The 23,024-nt window shown below is 57.1% G+C and overlaps 1 protein-coding gene across 1 annotated transcript; it reads right to left on the bottom strand.

Annotated features, from left to right (window-relative positions):
- Window positions 1-503: 503 nt before the first annotated feature.
- LOC116505459 (transmembrane protein 8B-like) lies at window positions 504-21,798 on the bottom strand. The gene is made up of 13 exons (XM_032212689.1): window positions 21,656-21,798; window positions 12,940-13,129; window positions 12,259-12,466; window positions 11,540-11,673; window positions 9,667-9,938; window positions 8,611-8,957; window positions 7,410-7,506; window positions 7,149-7,272; window positions 5,398-5,540; window positions 5,011-5,189; window positions 3,796-3,942; window positions 2,379-2,495; window positions 504-1,923 (listed from the first exon to the last, which is right to left on the bottom strand). The coding sequence occupies exons 1-13, from the start codon at window positions 21,729-21,731 to the stop codon at window positions 1,570-1,572; spliced, it is 2,388 nt and encodes a 795-aa protein (XP_032068580.1). The 5' UTR covers window positions 21,732-21,798; the 3' UTR covers window positions 504-1,569.
- Between the last annotated feature and the right edge of the window lie 1,226 nt (window positions 21,799-23,024).

The raw sequence follows: 23,024 nt of genomic DNA, 5'->3' as shown, positions 1-23,024 counted from the left end.
CGCTTTCTAATGGGAGGCCGCGAAGGCTGTCGGGGAAAGGGGAGGAGCCTCATCGCCGTGGGCGGGGCAGAAATCCCGGGAAAAAGAAGCCCCTCCCCCGGCGGCGCTTCGGGGCGGGCAGGGAGGCCAGTGACCGACGGGGGGGTGGGAGGCGGATCTGCTGGCCTTGCCGGAGTCCCGCGGGCGGAGTCCGGGGTTCAGGTCTTTGCTCCACGGGCGGAGGAGCCGGGCTGCCTTGCCTGCCGCCTCCTCGAGCCGCTGCGAGGGAAGCGAGTTGAACGGACTCCGAGCCCCACGGCGGCACCTCCCCGGGATTGGGGGCTGGAAACGGCACCCCTCCGCCCACATCCACCGAGGGACCCTTGGACTGCCCGACCCATCAGCCACATAAGCCGGAGTGACCGGCCGCCGGGGTAGAAGCAGCGTGTCCGTGGGGGTGGGGGTGTGAATGGGTCAGCGGGGGGGGGGGGGGCTGCCCCTTCGGCCAGAGGCGTCGCAGGAGGCGGAGGGAGGGCGGGAGGCAGAGGACCAGAGCCTTCCGTTTGCATCTCAGTTTAATTCCAAGGAAGAAGAGCGGCGGAGCTTCTCCTGGGCGTCCGCTGACCCTCCTCTTCCTCCTCCGTTCCACAGGAGGCTTTGGGGATCGGAGCCCCCAATTCCCAGCCTTTCTTCCTGGAGGGGGGGGCGGGGAGGAGCCGAACGGGGCCCTTTTCTCCCCTGCAGCAGCTGCAGCGCGGGAGCCCTGGCACTTGGCAGCCGCTGCCAAGTAAAGACCGGCCAGCCGAGGAGCCCCTCCAGCGCCAGGCAGTCGGAGTCGGTCCCGTGGGGAGGGGGGGTTGGAGCGGGGAAAGGAGCGGTGCCCGGGAAGCTTTCCAGGTGTGGGAGGGGCTGCCTATCCCAACACCTGGAGCTGGGGAGGAGGAGGCCGGCTCTCCAGAGGCCAGGGGGAACTGCTGGGGAAATCTTGCCCTGTTCAGGTGGGGGTCGGGGGAGCAGCTGTCTGAAGCCCCCACCCAAGCCAAAACTCAGAGGCGCTGATGTTCTGGCTGCGTGGGTGGTGGGTTTCCCCTGCCCTCTGGGATGGAGGCACTGTCCCCTCAGGCGGGGCGGGGGGGGGGGGGACACCGGCCAGACCAGGTGGGGGGCTCCCTTATCCAGTTCTGCCAGCCTTCCCAGACTTCTGAAGCCGGAAGCACGCAGCTCCTTTGCCCCTCTGAGGATGGAAAGGCCTGGAGCTTGCAGGGGGTGTGTGGTGCTCCACCTCCCTCCAGAATGGATCTTGCAGTGTAGTCTGTGCATATTGGGGAGGGGGGGGCACAAGGGAAGGTGGTGGGGGGAGCCTTGTGAAGTGGGAGGAGGAAGACTCCTCTTCTGCATCATCCCTGGGCACCCAGGCAGGTAGGCACGTGACAGTCTCCCCGTCCTTGGCATCAGAGGCCCTGGGCCAAGAGTGGAGCGGTCCATAGTTGGCACAGAGTCCAGAGCAAGAGTGGTCCGGCTTGGGGGGGGGGGGATGCTCTCGTCCTGGCCACCCGTCTGTCTGAAGTCCCCCTCGGCCCTTGCCCTGCATCAGCTAGTGCAGACACTGGTGATGGAGACGCCCGTGCCGGCAGTGCCCGGATCCACCAGGCCAAGCTCCTCCTGCTCGTTGATGCAGAGCTGGTAGCCGCAGCCCTTCCGGCGGGGCAGGGCTCCCTCCAGCCCCGATGCCTCTGCCTTGGCCTGGGGTGGCAGCAAGAAGCCCACGCTGCCAGCGATCAGCATGTGCCAGATGCTGTGGATGTAGAAGTAGTTCTCCTCCGTCTCCACAAACGCGTAGAGCAGCACGGCCATGGCGGCAATCAGGGCTCCGGGCAGGAGGCAGAAGGTCCAGCGCTGCCAGGTGGGCGGGTAGCAATGCCGCCGGCGGATGCTGCGAACCGTCTGCAGGCGGAAGAAGGTTGGAGCCAGTCCTGGGGGGGCAGCCTGGCCGAGGAGTGGCTGCTTGTGCGTCTCAGCCATTCTGGGGGGCTCCGGCCCTCCCCGCCCTGCCCTCCCCTTGGTGCTCCCTGCCACAGGAGCCCTGCCCACAATACTTGCCGGAAATCAAGTCCTCCTGCCTCTCCACCCCCATGTTTGGGGGAGCAGGCGTGGCTGGGAGGGCGGGAGGCTGGGGCGCCCTAGGCTCAGCCCCTCTTTTTTGCAGGGCCAGGAGGGGGCTGTGCCCCCGAAGCCAGGCTGCCTCTTAAGGGGCGCTCCGATTCACTTCGGGTGTTCGGGGCCCTTGCTGAGCATCCAAAGGGTTTTCCATCCAGAAGCCCCACCGCCAGGCTGGGCAGCTGAGCCCAGGCAGCCCAGCTGGGGGCCCAGGGGAGGGGAGGGAGGCCGGGGTCCCTTACCCAAGTGACGGCCATGACACCCACGGCGAAGAGGCTGGGCCCCAGCAGGTTCCAGAGGCCGTGGCGGTCCAGCTGCAGGGCCATGGAGAGGAGCATGGCTCCCAGCAGGTACAGCACCTGCCCGGGGAAGCAGAGGGAGTCCCTCCTGGGGTCAGTCTGCCAGCTCAGAAGCCCCGTCTCAGGAGAGCTGGGCAGAGTGGCCCCCGTGCCTGCCGGTCCTGGCCCCTCGGGCCCTCCGCTCTCCCCAGGTCGGCAGTCCTCCCCAGCCCTCCCTGCGGCAGAAGGGCCAGCCCAGCAGGCGAGCCCCGAGCCCCACAGGTGGCTGGCAGCAGCAGCAGCACCCCTGCCAACCCTACACTGGGCTGCCTTGCTGACGTGCCAGCTCAGCACTCCTCCTCGTCCTGCCCTGCAGGGCCTGAGCCTGGAGGATGCTGGGCAGTGGTGGGTTTCAAAAATTGTTGGAACCTACTCTGTGGGTGTGGCCTCCTTCATGGGAGTGGCTTGCCACCCATGTGACCGGATGGGAGTGGCTTGCCGCCCATGTGACCGGATATGAAATTATGAATTAGTACTTAGGTCGGTCCAAGTAGCTATTCAGAAACTCTGGCATTGAAGCATGCAAGTCTTAAAGCTATCAAGTTACAAGATCCTTGCACCCCTAACCCTTTAGCACTGGTGGGTTTCAAAAAAATTTTGAACCTCTTCTGTAGGTGTGGCCTGCTTTCCGGGTCCACTGGTGGAACCTCTTCTAACCGGTCCGGTAGATTTGACGAACCGGTTCTACCGAATAGGTGCGAACTGCTAGGAACCCACCTCTGATGCTGGGGCTCTCCTGGAAGGGAGGAGGGCCCCACAGCCCCTTCCCCTTCTGACCCTGGGAAGGAGACAACGGGGTCTATTCCACACACTGGCACAACAGTACAGGGAGGGGCGCTTGCCCTGGCACCTTCGTTTACTCTTGGGGGGGGGAGAAGGGAGGTCAAAGTTGAGATGATGACAATTTCTTGCCTTTCCTGTGGGAGCCTGGGCAGCATCCATAGTGATCCCTCTTTCCCACACAACAACCCTATAAGGCTGGGCTGAGGGCTCATTGACCTGTTTGGGGAAGTGATCTTTGGCCTCCTGGCTGAGTCCCTTAGGCCCTCATCCTTTGCCAAGATGGTCCCTATTTCCTCGGGTGAGGCATCGTCCTGCAGGGCCCTGCGTAGCCTCTCTCGTGCTCTCTGCTTCCTGCCCCAGAATCTGCCGGGATCACCGGCTCACTGCAATATGCCTGGAGGAGGAGGAGGAGCTGCTGCTGCTGCCACCCCAGGCTCTCTATGGCTCCTGCCCAGGGCCCCGAGGGCACTCCCAGCACAGCTCCCGGGGCCCCGCCTGCTTCCAGCCTGGGGAGCCCTGTCCCCTTCCTTCTCTCTACCTGTTTGATGACGGGCTGTAGGCGGGCCATGGCGATGACGGTGACCCAGACGGACATTAGGGAGCCCAAGAAGTCGCAGAATTGCAGCACGTCGTAGTCCATGATGCAGAAGACCACGATGCCCGGCTGGTCACAGGCGTGGTAGAACTGGCAGAGACAGCAAGGGTCAGTCCATCAGCAGGGGGCCTGGTTGCTTGCCCCCACCTGGGCCAGCCCCTCCAGCAGCCCTGCTGTTGTAATATAGTTCCTTGTGTAGGTGTGGGTCACCCATGGCCCAGTTCATACCAGGGCATGCAGAGCCACGCTGAACCACACAGGAGAAAACAAACTCCTAAAACCCTATAACATCCTGATAGTGCATAACATAACATTCTGAGATGTGCCCTACCAATGACGCCCAGGATTTGACCATATATAGACAGAACTTCCCTGAGCAGGAGATTAGAAATTGTACTGTTTTTAAGCACATGCTGATTGCTCCTCCTGCCTTTGTCCTATCTCAATAAAAGGGGCTCTCAGACCCCCAATCTGGGTCGCTCCATCCCGAGAAAGATCGTGTCTGTGTCTTTTCTCCACATTGGCCTCATGGACGAACCACGGGAACGTTACACCCTGCCTCCTAGCCGGCTGGCCTTGCCCTTGGGGCAAGACCCCAGAGAGTGCATGAAGCAGGGGGCTCCGCCTCAGGGAGGGGCTGAGGGAGCAGCCAAGTAACCTTGCAGGAAGGTCTGGCTGCTCTTGTGGCAGGCGGGGGGGGTGGAGGATATAGAGCCCCCTCCTCAGGACTCAGAGTTGGAGCAGAGGGGAGAAGGAGGTGCCTCTTCTGACATGCCAGGCAGCTGAACTGGCCACTGTGGCAGCTGGTGGAGGGGGGGGGGTGCAGCTTTGTCAGTCAGAGAGTCTTTGGCCCAGAGGGCTACAGGGTTCCTTCGGGGCTCATCCAACTAAGAGGGTCACTGAGAACTAGAAAGAGGCTGGGAGCCGCCCCCCCTTCCACCCAGGAGGCCGGGGGGCTGACCAATCCCTGGTTTAAAGCCACTGGGGCAGAAAACCAAGTTAGAGAAGTTTGCACATCAGAGCAGGAGGCGAGTCAGAACCTCCCACCCCCACCCCGAGTGACTGAAAACTTCCAGGGAGCCCCTCGCACCTTCCTGCCCTCCCGCTCCCCCTGACCCTCCCTCTTGAGGGGGGGAGGGCATCCCCAGCAGCCCTCACCGTGGAGAAGAACATGGTGAAGATGTAGACAGCAGCCTCCAGCAGGTAGCCAGTCCGCAGCGCAATGGCCACCGGTGGGACGAACATGAGGTTGCTCAGGCAGAGGAGGAGGGTGGAGAGCAGCTGGAAGCCGTAGGAGAAGGCGGCCGCATTGTCGGTGCAGCCCCAGCCGCTCCAGCCTGCGGGCGAGATCTGGCATCGGGGACGGTCTCTGAGAGGAGGTGCTCTCCCGCCGCATTTCAAAGCCCGTCCCCAGGGACCCTCTATTAGGGGTCTCGCTCCCTCCCCAATCCTAGGAGTGACCAGGCAGGGGTGGGCTGGCAGTTGTTGGAAGAGCAGCAGCCTGGAGACAGGGCAAGGTGGGAACGCCCCCCCCCCCCCACTCACCCGCTTTGCACTCGCAGGCTGCGTACAGGTAGTTGTTGGTGCGCAGAAGCTTGCACTGGCCGTAGGGGCCGCAGTCGTTGATGCAGGGTGAGAGGAAGGCGCGCAGGTACACCTCCGCCGTCATGTTCCCACAGGACGAGGGCCTGCAGGGAGGAAGGCAGGTTGGGTTTGGGATGGAGGCAGCACCCTGGTGGCATCCCACCTGCTTCTTGAGGCCAATCACCCGGCCCAGCTGCCCGGAGGGAGAATGCCCAGCCAGCCAGTGGAAGAAGAGCCAAGCCTCAGGGGCAGGGCAGAGGCAGGTAGTGGGGGTGATCCAGAGCCTCTTCCAGGTGTATGGAGCGGGGGGGATATCACCCAAGAGCTGCCAGACCTCCCACTGACGGGAGCAAGAAAGGGGCCTCTTTGGGTAACAGGGAGAAACAACCTGTTGTTGTTTCTAGTTTCTTTAAAGGAAGAAAAAATGGTGTGTATGGAATAGAGAACTCGGAGAATTGTATAGAAAAGTGAACTTTAGTAAGTAAAAAACTGTTGGAATCCATTCCGTGTGTGTGTGTGTGTGCAGGGCAGTTTCTGCTGTCTGAAACACACACACACAGGGATGCAAAAACATCGCACCAGAAACATCTTTCCAGCCTAAACGGCCAGGACTCACTATGCAGCCTCATGTAACATGGACTATGTGAGCCAGCTACTCCCACACATGCCCTTTCTCCCCTCCTATGCTGTGCTGTAACTTTCTATTCCCCCTTTCCCCTCCCAATGCCATGCAGCTTGTTGTCATATAACTCCTTGTGTAGGTGTGGCGGTCACCCATGGCCCAGTGCATAACAGGGCATGCGCAGCCACGCTGAACCACACAGGAGGAAACAAACTCCATTATAGTGGCGAAATCCCACCTCTTGAATATTCAGTTAGCTATTAACAACCGATGCTAAGAATATCATGGGATAATACATGGTACATGTTTAGTTTCTGGGCCTCCTCCTCCCTAGATATTTGATGATTGAAACTGAGGAACACATTCCAAACCCAATTTGTTTAAAGTGTATGTAAAGTGATTTCCCCCCCCCCCATTGCCCCCTTCTCCTTGAGGAAAACCGATCCTTTGCTTATGCGTGAATAAAAGAGATCACTCCACCTTTCCGGCTGGGATGCTATTTTTGACCCACTAAGGGTCTTCGCACGCTGGGCCAAGACCCCTGGCTGTGGGAGAGTTCCCAGCAGCTTCTGTGGGCCCACGTGGCTGCCTCCTGCTAGACCAGGGCATCAGACGCTTCCCCCGCAGCTGAGCCCCTCCCTGGCAGCCCCACGGAGAGGCCTGTAGGAGCCAGGGAGCCTCCCACACTGACTGTCACAACATGGACATCATACTGGGGCGTTCTGGAAAGTTTCTACCACGTGGACTCCGTCACTCCTTCAGATTGACCCCAATCCTCGTCCCCTCAGAACATTTCCCTGGGCATTTTGAGAGGAGGCTCGAAGAGGCCAAGAGAAAAGTCAACGGCTCGGATTCTCTCTCCTCTCCTGGGAGGAGTTTCCTCCCAGCTGGCGGGCACGAGGGAGGAGAGAAACAGCTGCTTTCCCAAGGGAAGGTTTTCCCAGGCAGGGAGGCTCCGTCACCACCAGCTCCAGGCGTGGCCTGGGACACACACACACACCTCAAGCAGCTGGCAGAGGGGCACCTCGGGCCAACTGGGCTTGCCTTGTTCTCTGCTGCTTCCTGGTGGTGCCCAGCCAGTCTGCCCTACCTTCCGTCCGTGGTGCAGAGCGAGCGCAGACTCAGGTACCAGCTCCCCGTCTGGGGGTAGGGAATCCGCAGTCGGGTGAAAGGGGAGGCGGCGTTGATGGACAGCAGGAACCCAGCCAGCAGCTCTGCCAGGGGAGAAGCAGCGGCTGAGGGCAGCTTGCCTGCCTGCCTTGCCAGGGCTGCTGCCCCGCTGGCTGTGCAGCAAAAACCACCTGCGAGGGGAGTCCCTGCAGATGGGAGGGGAAGGGGCTTCTGCCTTTACCTGTCTGGCAAGTCACCGAGGAGTCCCCTCCTGAGGCCAAGGGCACCTCGTGGTTCAGACACGCGAAGATGGTGGCATTCGCTCCCCGCAGAGAAGACTGTAGGAAGAGAGACGAGGCTGCATTTCAATGTCTCCCCTCGCCCCCACATTCAGTTCTTGTCCCTTGCTACCTCGGAGCTCCCTTTGGGGCAGAGGGTGGTTGGAAGAAGTCGGTCATGGAGGCCGTCTCTCCACCCTTGCCTGCACCTGGGCACTGGGCTCCCACCCCCTAGCCGCCCAGCTGCTTCTGCGCCTACAGCCACTGACCACTGGAGCCGAGGTGGCGCAGTGGTTAGAATGCAGCACTGCAGGCTACTTCAGCTGACTGCTAGTTCGGCAGTTCGGCTGCTCAAATCTCACCGGCTCAGGGTTGACTCAGCCTTCCATCCTTCCGAGGTGGGTGAAATGAGGACCCAGACTGTGGGGGCGATATGCTGACTCTGTAAACCGCTTAGAGAGGGCTGAAAGCCCTATGAAGTGGTATATAAGTCTAACTGCTATTGCTATATCTATCTATCTATCTATCTATCTATCTATCTATCTATCTATCTATCTATCTATCTATCTATCTATCTATCTATCTATCTATCTATCCGAGGTGGCGCAGTGGTTAGGGTTCAGTACTGCAGGCCACTTCAGCTGACTGCAGTTCTGCAGTTCGGCTGTTCAAATCTCACCGCCTCAGGGTTGACTCAGCTGTCCATCCTTCCGAGGTGGGTGAAATGAGGACCCGGATTGTTGTTGGGGGCGATATGCTGACTCTGTAAACCGCTTAGAGAGGGCTGAAAGCCCTATGAAGCGTTATATAAGTCTAACTGCTATTGCTATTGCTCTATCTATCTATCATCTATCTATCTATCTATCTATCTATCTATCTATCTATCTATCTATCTATCCGAGGTGGCACAGTGGTTAAATGCAGCATTGCAGGCTACTTCAGCTGACTGCAGTTCTGCAGTTCGGCTGTTCTAATCTCACCGCTCAAGGTTGACTCAGCCTTCCATCCTTCCGAGGTGGGTGAAATGAGGACCCAGACTGTGGGGGCGATATGCTGACTCTGTAAACCGCTTAGAAAGGGCTGAAAGCCCTATGAAGTGGTATATAAGTCTAACTGCTATTGCTATTGTTGAGCTCCCACCCCAGACCTGCCGAAAGGACGCACCACATTCAGCTTCAGCTCCAGGTTGAGGATCCCTCCGCTGTCCAGCACGGGCAGGAGGTTGATGGCAAAGACGGCTGGCCGGTCAGGGGGCACCGATACGTTGGGCCCAAAGAAGATGTAGAAGTGCACCGAGAAGGTGTCCAGCTCGTTGCGCAGAGTGGGCCGGGTGGGCCAGCAGTGGTCCCCCCCTCTGGGTGGTGGTGGTGGGGCTGGGGGCTGGGAGCTGCTGGGGAGGGAGGGGGAAAGGAGGTCCGCCAGGCCCAGCCCCCCTGGGGAGCCGAAGGAGTGTGGCATGTTCAGGTGGGAGGCAGGTAGCTGGGCTTCCCCCAGGCCAGTCTGGGAACAGTCTGCAAAGACACAGGAAGGGGAGGGGGGCATTTGCATGGTGGTCCACCCAGCAGCCCCTCATTCCAGCAGCCCTCCCCCACCCTCAATAAGACAGCCTCTTTCGTTCCCCAGGAGACCTTCTGTGTTCCTGGATCCAGTCCCAGAGAAACCTTCTGCCAAGGGATCCCTTTCACATAAGGGGCAGAGAAGGGAGCCAACCGAGGACCTTGGGGTTCCCTCCCTCCCTCCCTCCCCTCATCAGGCTCCCCCACCTGAAGCCGCTCTGCCTGACTTGGGAGGAGGGAGATCAAGTGCTTTGCCACTTGGCAGTGCCAGACGGGCAGCACCCCCCCCCGCCACTGCCCAGGCCTTCTCTGCCGGACAAGGATGGCCAGCCTCCTCCCTCCACCCCCATGTTTCTCCCAGGAAAGAACAAGATCCCCTCCCTCAAGCCCCCCCTGGTCTCCGTCCCTGATGCTCAACCTGCTGCCTGGGTGGAGGGGCTGGATGGGCCCTGGAGGACTTCCCATCCATCTCCTGGGAACAGCCAGGGGCCCTCGGTCTAGGAAACGCCCCCCCCCCCAGGTGGCCTTGCTCAGTCCCCCAAAGTCTCCCAAGAAAAGCGATTCTGCGCTGCCACATTCCCTGCCACGTTCCCAGGTGTCCCTTGAGGCCTGGAGCCGGTGCTTCCCAGCCCAGCAGCTCCGTCCCTCGTGGGCCCAAGCTCACCCTTCAGCTGTACCCCCAGCTGGAAGCCGATCCGGTCAGGCAACGGCAGAAGCTTCTCCACCAGGATGAAGTACCAGTTTTGCCAGAAGGGGCGCTCCAGCACCAGGCGGCAGGGGAGCTGCTCTCGGCAGTCCACGGCTGTGGAGTTGTGCAGAGGGGGAGCCTTGCCACGCACTCTCAGCCCCAGCGGGCATCCTGGCGCACTCTGGTTGTCCCTGTGGCAGCTTCGCAACTGCACAAGCACCCTGGAGGTGTAGCTGGGGACAAAGACCCTGCGGGCAAAGGGCAAAGGAACCTCGTTGCCCCCCCCCCCCGTCAGGATGGGCAGCTGCTCATCTTGGCTGCCCCTCCCAGAGGAGGCCTTTTCTGCATGTTGGGAGCACTGGGGGGGAAGGGAGGGCTCCCTCGGCCTTCCTTCCTTCCGAAGCGCCCTCCCCCCCAACAGGGACGTGCAGTCACTAGAGGCAAGGTCGGCGGGGCCTCACCAGTCTCCTCAGGGAAAGGAAAGGATTTTAAATAATTTTCTTAAAATAATTAAAGCCAGGGTAGTTGCTACCAGATTTCAAGTCACAGTGGCTTGGTGTCTGCTCTCAGTATTAACTAGGAGGAGGCCAGAGAACTAGGGGCCTCTTTTGCATAAGGAATTTTTCGCCTTTTAAGAGTTAAGCAAGGGTTAATAAGCAAAGAATTTCCTTATGCAAATGAGGCACGTATTCTCTTGCTTCCTGTAGAGCAGTGTTTCTCAACCTTGTCAACTTGAAGATGTCTGGACTTTAACTCCCAGAATTCCCCAGCCAGCATTCGCTGGCTAGGGAATTCTGGGAGTTGAAGTCCAGACATCTTCAAGTTGACAAGGTTGAGAAACACTGCTGTAGAGGGCATTTTTAGAGGCTTTTTAGAGCTCTCTGGGAGCAACTAGCTCAGTCTGACAGAGCTCTGGCTTTTCAAGAGGGGAGGGCAGGGCAGGGAGAAGCGGAGTTGAAATCGTCTCTAAAACTGCTGGAAAAGGTGCGTGTGTGGGGAGGGGGGAGGAATTCAAAAAGTTTGATCGGAAGGCAGCGGGGGAATGGGGGCGGTATGGCAAGAGGAGCTGCTTTCAAGCCTTTGGAAAATATATCCAATCCAACTTCTGTGTTTGTGTTTGAGAGTGAGTGAATGAGAGAGGGATCGAAGTTCTCTGTGTGCGTATGTCTGTTTGAGAGAGGGGGGAGGGAGGGAGAGAGGGAGGAAGGAGGGGGAGGGAGAAGAAAAAGAATGGGAAAACTTATTTTGCAAGGGGGGAAAATGCTGTCGCTTTAAATCGGAACTGGGCATGCCTGGCTGTGGAATTCTGGGAGTTGAAGTCCACAAGTCTAAAAAGTGCCTCACCAGGGCTAAAGCTGACCGCACGTCACTGCCCCCTCAGTGACATTAGGACTTTCCCAGCAGGCCTCTTGCTGCCAACAAATTTGATCCCAAATGGTTGTCTTTCCAGGCAACTATTTTTGATCTGGGAACCTGGTGGGAACCTGATGCCCCGGCTGGGTCTGCGGGGGCATCACTGAGGACCCCCGGCTGGATCAGTGGAGCCTCCTTCATTCAAACTTCTTGGGGGCATCCCTCAAGCCCCCTCGGCCAAAGGCACACGGGGAAAGAGTCAAAGGAGGCGGCTTTATGGGGTGGGAAGGAGCAGATCCTGCAACCCCTTCTCTGCAGGAAAGGGGTGTTTCTACCTCACGGAAGGCCCCCCCCTTCCCTCTTTCCTGGTCCTCTCCTGGGATTTTATGCTACCTTGGAAACACCTGGGACACCCCATTATTCCCTTGTGGCCCCCCTCAGAATGCCCACTCCCCACACCGCCAGAGAAGCCCCATTCCTTGGCCATGACACTCACTTGTAGAGCAGGGACCGATTGTGAGGGGAGAGGATGTGCTCAGTTTCATAGCCTGGGTGCAGCACCCCAATGCCCACCAGGCGCTGGACGATGAGCTGCGGCTGGAAGAGATACTGGCAGTCCTCTGCAAGTCCCTACGGGGGGGAAAGGGGCCCTGTCAGAAGACCCCAACCCATGCCAGCTGTCCCCCATCCGTATGCCCAGCCTTCCAGGAAGGCCGGAAGCTGCTCTATGGGCCTCACCTAAGAGCCAGGGATGGCTCTTGAGAGAGGAGCGATGATGCAATGCCCTCCTTGTGGCTTCTCCCCTCACAAGGAACCCCCAATGTAATCCCTGCTCCCGTCCTCAAAGGCAGAGAACTGCCTCCCATCCCCCACCCAAAGCCTTCATTCTGGGCTGTCTCCATGGAGGAGCAAATTGAGTGGGTCAGGGGGCTCACCCGTACGCCAGTTGCCCCTGCCCTGACCAAGCCTTCTTCGTACAGCCATCTCCTGGGGCTTCTCCCTCTCCAGGCATCTTTTATGGAGGGGGTTGCAAGCATCTTCTTTGGCCTTTTTCATTCCACGGGGGGGCCGTGAACTGGGCCACAATCTCCATCATCTCCACCTCGTGTAGCAGAATACCTGCCCTTCTCTCTCTCTCTCTCTCCCTCTCTCCCTCTCTCCCTCTCTCCCTCCCTGGGACTGGCTCTCCCAGATCCTCCTGCTGCCCGCACTCACCTTGACGGAGATCTTGCCCTGCTCTTTGGGCAAATGGGCAGCCAGGAACCAGTCCCCCGGCAGGGGGCTGGTGATGTTGAAGACTCCGGTGGTCCGGTTGGGCAGCGTCCAGGTGAGTGTGAGGGCAAAGGAGCCGGGCACGGCTGTGTCCCGGGGGAAGTGCATGCCCAGCGGGTTAATGACCGGTGGCGCTCCTGAGCGGAAATACCTGCTCAGAGAGACAAAGGACACAGTTGGAAACAGGAGAGCCTGGACCCTGGGTTGCGGGAGGGGTGGCCTGGTGGGAAGGGGCTGCAAGAGGAGGAGGAGGAGGAGGGAGCTCTCTCTGCTTTGGGCCTGGAAAGCTTCCCTTGCCCACTTCCCTGTCCTGACACTTCACGGGGTGCAGAGGATAGCAGGGATGCTTCTGCCTCCCTTTAATCTGCCCAGCCAATTAACAAAACCAAGCATCCGGCTCCCTTCCTTCAGCGCAAACTCCCATTTCCAGAGTCTTCGGAAGCTCGGGGCCTAAAGCTTTGGGTGACCCGCGAATCCTGCAAGGAAGGCCCCGGCCATTCTCTTGAGGGCATGGAGGCCGGTGAAAGGTTGAAGATCCCCTGGACAGAAGCGGCAGCGTTACAGCGAGAAGAGAGTCTGCGAAGCCCCACAGCCGGGCTTACACCCTCGCCCGCCCGGACTCACACGGTGATGCTGCGGTCCGGGCATCGGTCCCCGAGGGTGCCGCCCTGCTCTTTGAAGGTGACCAGGTTCCAGACGGCCACCGCGGTGTCCTCCGGGATGCGGAAATGGAAGAGCTCCAGGCTGGTGAAGGAGCGGAAGGCATTCAGCTTGCGGGGCGTCCGGGTGAAGTAGTCGGTCACGAACAGCCCAGCTGGGGAAAGAGAGGCAAGGCAGGGGACGGTCGGAGGCTGTTGGGCAGGGCAGGGGCGCGAGGCCGGCCCGAGCGGCGAGGGGGCAGTTGGTTCCCCAAAGCGCCGGGGCGGGCGGCTCTTGTTCCACACAGACCTCTCCTCCCCGTGACACACGCGCACACCCCCACCGCATTCCTGTCCCAGAGAGATGTCACCCACCCACCCCGCAGGCCTGGAAAGCCTCTGGCAGCTGAAGGACAGCTAGGCGCCCCTCCCCGGCCGAGCGCGGGCCGAAGATGCGGTTAAGCGCTTTTGTCACCTGCCTTCCCCGCCTCGGCGACCCAGCCGAAAGTTCTGTGCGGGGGAAAACTCCGCCCCAGAAGGCTCAGCAGGCCTAAGATTGGAGACGCTCCCCCACCACCAGCAAGCACACTTAGCGCCCCCCCCCCCAAGGATCGTGTGGGCCTGTATTGGCAGCAGCAAAAGGATCCTGGAAATAGCCTTTAGCAGCCTCTAGTCCCGTTGCAAGGACAGTGAGGTCTCCCTAGCCTGCCATCTTCTGAGCTGGCCAAGCACCCACTCAACTCCTCTCAGCTGTCTATTTCCTCTCGCCACCCCCACCCCCCCAGCAACTCCCCCCAACCCTCTGGCTGCCCCAGATTATCTGGGTGGAAGGCAGGGCCTGTTCCTTTCTGCAGGGAGAGCACAGATGACGTCACCAGCCCAGAAGGTGGGAGGGGCTGCTCCTTGGGTGAGTGGGCATTCCTCACCCTCTGCCAAGACCCAGAAAGGGGACCGAGGGCAGAGGAGCCCGCTGGAGGTATGCACACCCTGTCTCATGGCAAACTGGAAGAAATCTGTGTAGGGAGAATCACAGGGCAAACCCTTTGCCTCTGTGAGATTCTGTGTCCAGGAAGCCCTGTTGCCCCAGGTTTCCCTCGATCCCCTTGGGACCCCCCCCCCCCTTCCTGGAGTCAGATGGAGGTGCCTGTCAGGAGCCCTGCTCCGTAGAGAAGAGTGTTCTGCCTCCTCCATCCAGTTTACTTCCCCCCCCCCCACAGGGCCCAGTTCCCTTTTGTCCCTGGGTAAAAGTCTCAAATAGGATTGTGATCTCTATTTAATACCCCTGAGATTTGGTCAGAAAGCTGCTTCTCTGTAACCGGGATCCATGGCTTTCTGGAGTCAGAGAGAGCAGGCAGGGCCCATCTTCTGTAGGGTTTCTCTGGGGGTGAGTTTGTCTGTGGGGCTGGTGGTGGCTTTTAAGCTGTGTTTTAATGACTGCTTTTGGTCTGGGATCGGGCGTTGACTATGGTTTAACATTCTATTGCAAGCCAGTCAAAGTCTGTTGGAGAAGGTGGCTGTAACAAATGTGAACAGCTAATGTTGAAATGGTTATTTTATTTTCCCCCGCCCCCTTGTCCTTTTTCAAGGCCAAACATGGCCAGCTTATTCAGGGAATCTTGAGAGACCGCCTGCTGCCAATTACCTCCCACAGACCCATTAGATCTCACAGGGTTGGCCTCCTCCGGGTGCCATCTACCAGCCAACGCCACCTGGCTATTACCCGGGGGAGGGCCTTCTCTGTGGCAGCTCCGGCCCTCTGGAATGAGCTCCCCGCAGGGATTCGGACCCTCACCTCTCTCCAGGCCTTCCGAAAAGCCGTCAAAACCTGGCTTTGCCGGCAGGCCTGGGGGTGATGAGTTCCCTCCCCTCTCGACATGTATGGTTGTGCGACTGTTGTTTACTTTTATTATTTGTATTTTGTCTTTTTATGTTCCCCTTTTTCCCCCTTGAATTGTTCGCCGCCCTGAGTCCTCCCGGAGAAGGGCTGCATACAAATAATAAAATACAAATACAAATCCCCCTTCAGGCCTCCTCCCAGGCCTCCAGCTGTGGTCACCCGCCTCTCAGGTGCTCCTGTCGACTGTCCCAGGAGAAGGCTCCATGAGGCCTCCTCCTTCTCGGTGGTTGGAGTCTTTCGTGGACTGAGGACTTCTCCGTTTCAGAAAAGTGAGTGGGCTACAAAGAAGGGTGGGCTGCATCTGCAGATAAAAACCCTCCCAGGTTCCCACCAGGTGAAAGGGTTCAAGTGTCCCGGGGGAAGCTGAAGGGGTCATTAATCCTGAAGTCCTTGGTGTCTGCATGCAGATATTTCACGAGCTGATTAGGAAACCTCATCAGGGCACAGAGCACTGATGATGTGACTTCACCAGCCTGCAAGCAAACAGCCCAACACAGAGAGCGGCGGGAGCCTGGAGTTCAACTCTCGGCTAGGGAGGTTCCCTTCTGTGGCTCACCTACACTCCAGTGGCCAATGGGAGAGAAAGGCAGCCTGTCCTCAGGAGCTTCATAAGCCTGGCTTAGACTCACGCCCACCACAAGGCTCGGCCACAGTAGGCAGGAGCCCCCTTGGGCAGGCAAAAGCAGGTTTCATGGGAAGCCCAAAGCAGGCAGAAGAACCAGGCTGCTCTGTTTCTACAGTTGCTGTAGAAACAGAAGCAGCATTTGATTCGTTTACGCCTGTCCAGCCCAGGGGTCAATCTGAAAAAGAAACAACACTCAAATAATCTAGACCCAACTAGCTGGCTGTCTGGCAGGCTGGAGTGACATATTCATGAATAGCTGGAACCAGGCTCATGAAACCCCATTCCGATCGTCCCACAGCATCCATGGGCTTTGCAAAGCGAAGGATTCCGAGGTCATCCCTTGGCTCACACCAGGCAGTGGCTGGATTCCCACAAGATGCTGAACCACAAACTCCCCAAGGCCACTTCAACCTGAAAGGGACACGCACGGAGCAAGCAGGCAGGAACTCCAAGCTCAGTGTTGCCACGTGCCCTGACAAGGAGGCAGCCTGGCCCTGAATTCCAAAGGGTCATTCAGGCCTGGCCAGTGCTGTCATTAGTCTTAGCCTCAAGGACATGTGGGACCTGGGATGTCTGTCTGTGCCAATTACCTCCACTAGACCGATTAGATCCCACAGATTAGGCCTCCTCCGAATCCCATCCGCCGGCCAGTGTCGACTGGCGACTACCCGGAGGAGGGCCTTCTCTGTGGCTGCTCCGACCCTCTGGAACGAGCTCCCCGTGGAGATTCGAACCCTCACCACCCTCCAGGCCTTCCGCAAAGCCCTCAAAACCTGGCTGTTGCGACAGGCCTGGGGCTAAAGAGCTGTTGCCCCCGTCTCGAATGGTATGACTGTTGTGAGTTTTAAATTATATATTGTTATACCGTTGTTTTAAATCTTTTGTCTGTATCCCCCTCCCCGGTTCGAGTTGTGAGCCGCCCTGAGTCCCCTTCGGGGGTAAAGGGCAGCATATAAATTTAATAAACTGAACTGAACTGAACTGATGGGGAGTGGGGAGAAGCACAGGCAGGGAGGCTCTGGGGTACTAGAGGGCTCCCCCTTCCACTCCCAGCCATCAGCAAGGCATGGGACAGGTAAGCCACTGGCATCACTTCTCCAGGTGCTCCTCCTTCCACAGGTGCTCTAGAAGAAGCCCAGAATAATGGAATAGCCTGCACAAAGGCTGGAAGGGAAGCACAGAACATAGAATCCTAGGCAGGAAGGGGCCTCTAGAGGTCTTCTAATCTAGTCCAGCCCCCTACTCAAGGCAGGAGACCCTATACCCTATAGGGCGGCCTATAAATTTACTAAATAAATTTACTAAATAAATACTATCCCAGTCAAACGGTTGTCCAGTCTATTTTTGAAAACTTCCAGCGATGGAAAAGCCACAACTCGGGGGGAGGCAAACTATTCCACTGATTAATTGTTCTTGCTGTCAAAAAAATTCTCCTTACTACTAAGTTGGATCTCTCTTTAACAAGCTTCCACCCCTTACTTCTTGCCCTGCCCTCTGGTGCCCTGGAGAATAAGTCAATCCCCTCAAGTACCGGAAGATGGCTATCATGTCACCCCTAGTCCTTCTCTTTGATAGGCTAGAGTTACCTAGCTCCCTCACCCATTCATCCTATGATCTCGCCCACAATCCCTTTATCATTTTTCTTCATCTTCTCTGGATACTTTTTAGGGTCTCGGCATTCTTCGAGGTGGCACAGTGGTTAAATGCAGCACTGCAGGCTACTTCAGCTGACTGCAGTTCGACTGTACAAATCTCACCGGCTCAGGGTTGACTCAGCCTTCCATCCTTCCGAGGTGGGTGAAATGAGGACCCAGACTGTGGGGGGCGATATGCTGACTCTGTAAACCGCTTAGAGAGGGCTGAAAGCCCTATGAAGTGGTATATAAGTCTAACTGCTATTGCTATTGCTATATCTATCATCCATCTATCATCCATCTATCTATCTATCTATCTATCATCTATCTATCATCTCTATATATATCTCTATATGTATATGTATATCTATATATCTCTATATATTAAAAAGAGCCGAGGTGGCGCAGTGGTTAAATGCAGCACTGCAGGCTACTTCAGCTGACTGCAGTTCTGCAGTTTGGCTGTTCAAATCTCACCGGCTCAGGGTTGACTCAGCCTTCCATCCTTCCGAGGTGGGTAAAATGAGGATCCGGATTGTTGTTGGGGGCAATATGCTGACTCTGTAAACCTCTTAGAGAGGGCTGAAAGCCCTATGAAGCGGTATATAAGTCTAACTGCTATTGCTATTGCTATTTTTGGTCATGGTGACCAGAACTGTATGGAGTCCTCCAAGTGTGGCCTCACCAATGCAGTATAGAGTGGTACTATAATTTCTCATGATGTTGGTGCTATCCTTCTATTGATGCATCCCAGGACTGCATTGGCTTTTTTGGCAGCTGCAGCACACGGCTAGCTCATACCAAAGTGGTGGTCCACCAGGACACCCAGATCCCTCCAGGCCTTCCGCAAAGCCCTTAAAACCTGGCTGTTCCGACAGGCCTGGGGCTAAAGAGTTTTTGCCCCCCTTCTCAAATGGTATGGTTGTTGTGTGTTTTTTAAATTTTGTATTGTTATGTCTCGTCTTTTTTATTCCCTTGTCTGTAACCCCTTCCCTGATTGAATTGTGAGCCGCCCTGAGTCCCCTTCAGGGGAAAGGGCAACATATAAATGTAATCAATCAATCAATCAATCAATCCCTCTCACTACTATCAACCCAGGTATCTTCTATATCTATGCATTTCATTTTTCTGCCTAAGTATTTTCTCACAGTTGAACTGCATCTTGTTGGATAGGACCCAGGTCAGGTCTGGTCTGCCAAAATCCTTCTGGATTTTGAGTCTATCATCAAAAGTGTTAGCAACTTCCTCCAGCTTGGCGTCAACTGCAAATTTGCTGAGCTTCCATCTTCTCATCTGGATCATTTGTTAAGATATGGAAGAGTCCTGGGCCTGAAGCAGAGCCTTAGGCCACCCCACCATACTCCCCTCCATGTAGATGCAGTCAGCCAGTTGGTTAACCAGTTGGTCCGCCAGTTACAAATCCATCTGGCGGTGATGCTGTCTATCCCACATTGTTCTATCTTGCCAAGAAGTAGGCGGTGGTCTATTTTATCAAATGTGTTACTGGAACCCAAGTATACTTTGCCACAGTATTTTGCTGGCCCACTAATTTAGTCACTTAATCAAAGAAGGATATAAGACAGTGTTTCTCAACCTTGTCGACTTGAAGATGTCTGGACTTCAACTTCCAGAATTCCCCAGCCAGCGAATGCTGGCTGGGGAATTCTGGGAGTTGAAGTCCAGACATCTTCAAGTTGACAAGGTTGAGAAACACTGATATAAGACTTGTCTGGCATGATCCATTTTTAAGAAACCCGTGCTGGCTTCTAACAGGCTGACTCCTTCAGAGATACATGTCTGTAATGGCTGCATAGAAGCTAAGAAGGGGAAGCGGGGGCGGAATCAGGGCCCAATCCATGATATCTTGGTTTGGCCTCAGGGTTGCCTTTCAGTTTGAGCAGTCTAAGAACTCTCAATGTGGAGTTTGAAATGCTCCCATCCCCCATGGACTACTGTAACGCGCTCTACATGGGGCTGCCCTTGAAGAGTGTTCGAAGACTTCAGCTCGTCCGGAATGCAGCCGCGCGAGCTATTGTGGGTGCACCTCGGTACACCCACGTTACACCTATCCTCCACGAGCTGCCCTGGCTGCCCATTGGTCTCAGGACACGTTTCAAGGTGCTAGTCGTTACTTTTAAAGCCCTACATGGTATCGGACCTGGTTGCTTGAGAGACGCCTCCTGCCAATCACCTCCCAAAGACCTATTAGATCCCACAGATTAAGCCTCCTCCGAATTCCATCTGCCGGCCAATGTCAGCTGGCGACTCCCTGGGGGAGGGCCTTCTCTGTGGCTGCTCCGGCCCTCTGGAACGAGCTCCCCAGATAGAGCCGAGGTGGCGCAGTGGTTAGGATGCAGTACTGAAGGCCACTACAGCTGACTGTTATCTGCAGTTCAGCGGTTCTAATCTCACTGGCTCAGGATTGACTCAGCCTTCCATCCTTCCAAGGTAGGTGAAATGAGGACCCAGACTGTGGGGGCGATATGCTGACTCTGTAAACCGCTTAGAGAGGGCTGAAAGCCCTATGAAGCGGTATATAAGTCTAACTGCTATTGCTATTGCTATCCGGACCCTTACCACCCTTCAGCCTTCCGCAAAGCAACTAAGACCTGGCTGTTCCAGCAGGCCTGGGGCTGTTGAACTATCCAGCCCCCTTCGAGGTTATGACTGTTGTTGTATTTTAAATTTCTGTTTTCTATTTTTATTTTTGTACCCCCTCCCCTTCTGATTGTTAGCCGCCCCGAGTCTTCCGGGAATAGGGTGGCATACAAGTCAAAACTTAAACCTAAACCTAAACCTAAACCATGCCTTTTCCAGGGAACAAGTCGGAGGCCTTCAGTTGGACAAACCCAAGTAAAACATGCTGTGGTAGGTAGGGGGTTTGTGCATTCAATATCCTCAGAGAGGTCAAAAAGCTGATGCAGAAATTAGGACAATCCCACAAGCCTGCAAGTTTCCTTAGGCACCAAAACAGCACCAAGAACTATCCAGGGTCATAAGAAAGATGGGGAGGGGCTTCCCCTGAAGGAGGGGGGCTTTTCCTGAAGAACCTCCACGCCCTGCAGACCCATCAGTCACATCCTTTGGAAGGGTGCTGCAGCCAAGGACTGGACTACTGCAATGCGCTCTACATGGGGCAGCCCTTGAAGAGCATTCGGTGACTCCAGCTTGTCCAGAATGCAGCCGCGCGAGCGATCGTGGGTGCACCTCGGTTCACCCACGTAACACCTATCCTCCGCGAGCTGCACTGGCTGCCTATCGGTCTCCGGATACGCTTCAAGGCCCTAGTCGTCACTTATAAAGCCCTTCATGGTATTGGACCTGGTTGCTTGAGAGACCGCCTGCTGCCAATTACCTCCACCAGACCGATTAGATCCCACAGATTAGGCCTCCTCCGAATTCCATCCGCCGGCCAGTGTCGACTGGCGACTACCCGGAGGAGAGCCTTCTCTGTGGCTGCTCCGGCCCTCTGGAACGAACTCCCCGTGGAGATTCGAACCCTCACCACCCTCCAGGCCTTCCGCAAAGCCCTTAAAACCTGGCTATTCCGACAGGCCTGGGGCTAAAAAGCTACCCCCTTCTCGAATGGTATGACTGTTGTGTGTTTTAAATTATGTATTGTTGCGCGTTGTTTTAATTTTTTGTCTGTATCCCCCTTCTCTGGTTTGAGTTGTGAGCTGCCCTGAGTCCCCTTCAGGGGGAAAGGGCAGCATATAAATAAAATAAAAATTCAAACATTCAAACATTCAAGGGCACAGGGCAAGAAATGTGAGCAGCCCAGCCATGAAACAATTTCTGCAAGTTCAAGGAAGCACAGAGAATATTCCTTCACCTGAAAATGAGCTCCCTGCTGGAAGCCATCAACTCATTAAAAGTCCTGAGAGCTGACAGGCATCCCTTTCCATTGGTTGGTAGATAGGGGTACCTCTCTCTCACCCCCTGCCCTCTCTCTCTCTCTCTCTGGAGGACAGGAAGAAGTAACACTCCGGGCCTCTGAAGCTGAAGACAAGGAGGGCAGGGCCAAAGGGGAATGGTACCCCCCTAAGGTACCAGACGCTGCCTGAGAACCAGGGACTGTATTCAGGCAACGTGGGTGGAAAGGCGCGGGGCCTCCTCCTCCTCCTCCTCCTGCTCCAGGGCTCTTCGGGCTCGGTGGATCCGTTCCCACTCACAAACCCCCACCACTCCGCCTCCGCTGTCCTTCCCCCATGCTTCCCGCGCGCTCGCTTTTAGCCCCGCGGGGTCTTTGGCGGGCCGCCGTAGGGCTGGAAGGCCATTCCGCCTGCAGGCGCAGGGCCGCTGGGAGGCAAGATGGCCAGCCCGTCCCAGAAAGGCGCGGGATCTGCTGCGAAGCTGGGCGGAGGATGCTGCCGGGGCCCGCAGCGCCGCAGCTCCCCCAGTTTCCCGCTCCGGCGCGGCTCGCGTTCAGCACCGCGGCGGGGGGAGAGCTCCGAGCTCCTTCAGCACCAGGAGCCCCGGACAGCTCACGCCGGGCCCGCTCCCCCCGCCCCAGGGTTGCCCACCCGCCCGCCCTCCGCGCACTCACCAGCCGGCGGGCGCAGGCTGAGCCCGGCGAGCAGCTGGAGCAACAGCTGGAGCCGCCCGAGAGCCGCGCCGCCCATACCGAGAAGTCCGCGCCGGGACGGGCCGCCGCGCTCGGGCTCCCGCAGAAGTGGCCGCAGCCATGACGTCGTCGGGGCCAGCTGCCGCCCGGCTGCCGCGCCTTTCCCATTGGCCCGGTGCGAGAGGCTGCCCGGGAAGGCCGCGGGTGCCCATTGGCCGCCACAGCCGCCGCTCACGCACCCGCCGAGCAGGAAGGCTCCGCCCCTGCCACGGCCCGGGGGCCGCTGGGCTGACCTCCTGTGCGCTTGCCCGACGTGGAAGCGGCGGCGGCGGCGGCCTGGAAAGCCACGATTTGACCAGCGCGGAGCCTTTGATGCCCGGAGCGGCGGAGCCTCGGAAGAAGGAGCGGGCGGCGCAGGAGCTTGGAGATTGCCTTCCGGCCTCCCGGGGACCCTGGCAGGGAAGCGGCCACAGCGGGGGCGCAGCAGGCCTGGGGAATGGCCGCTGGTACCTTATGCAGCTTAAAACCCCATCTCCAGAAGTGGGGTCCCCCTCAACAAGGCTTTCCCCGAAGGGCTTCAGGCAGCTGTTGACTTTCCTTGACGGACTTTCACTTGTATTCAGCCACATTCTTCCCGCATCCCATTGACCTCAACTCACCTGAAGTTTTAGCATAAACGGTGACGTCATGCCAGCCCATAATTCCGTCAATCACACTGCCTGGGTGGACAGCAGAGAAACACGGATTTCCTGGAAGTGACAAGGAAACTATCCTGTTTTATCACCACAGTCTTCCCAGTCTGAGGAGGGAAACTTCCATCTCCAGAATCAATCTTATTGTGAGTAAATAGTCTATAGTCTTTATTGTCATTGTACAAAATAAATACAACGAAATTGTTTTTAGCCTCACTGGTGCAAAATTATAGCGGAAACGAAAAAAGAAAGAAAGGGGGAAAATAGTCATATGTTTCCACATGCGCATGGAGAGATTGTGGCTATACTTAAAAGTCTGACAGCCCAAGGATAGACTTTAAACCTATTTGTTCAACTGGCTGTGCTTCGATGTCTTCTGCCCGATGGTAGAAGTGCAAAGAGACACAGACCAGGGTGTGAATCATCTCTGAGTATCTTCCTTACTCTGCTAAAGCAGCAAGATCTGGCGATGTCATCCAGTGGTGTCAGAGGGCAACCAATGGTTTCTTCTGCCGAATTGATCACTCTCTGTAGTGCCTTCCTGTCTGCAGCTGCTAAACCAGCATACTATACTATGATGCAATATGTGAGGACACTTTCTATGGTGGACCGATAGAAAGAGGTCATCAGCCGTTGTTCCACCTGATTTTTTCGCAGGA

Source organism: Thamnophis elegans, chromosome 3, assembly GCF_009769535.1.
Source record: "Thamnophis elegans isolate rThaEle1 chromosome 3, rThaEle1.pri, whole genome shotgun sequence".
NCBI classification, from domain to species: Eukaryota; Metazoa; Chordata; class Lepidosauria; order Squamata; family Colubridae; genus Thamnophis; species Thamnophis elegans.
This window is presented reverse-complemented; position numbering and strand designations above follow the sequence as displayed.

Bases quoted from the DNA above. Each gene is read 5' to 3' on its own strand.
- LOC116505459 (XM_032212689.1), bottom strand. From the start codon at position 21,731: ATGGGCGGCGCGGCTCTCGGGCGGCTCCAGCTGTTGCTCCAGCTGCTC. The intron at 2,496-3,795 runs GTAGAGAGAAGG...TTCCCCGGGCAG, and splicing joins TACAGCCCGTCATCAAACAG to GTGCTGTACCTGCTGGGAGC. The intron at 1,924-2,378 runs GTAAGGGACCCC...TTCCGCCTGCAG, and splicing joins GTGTCATGGCCGTCACTTGG to ACGGTTCGCAGCATCCGCCG.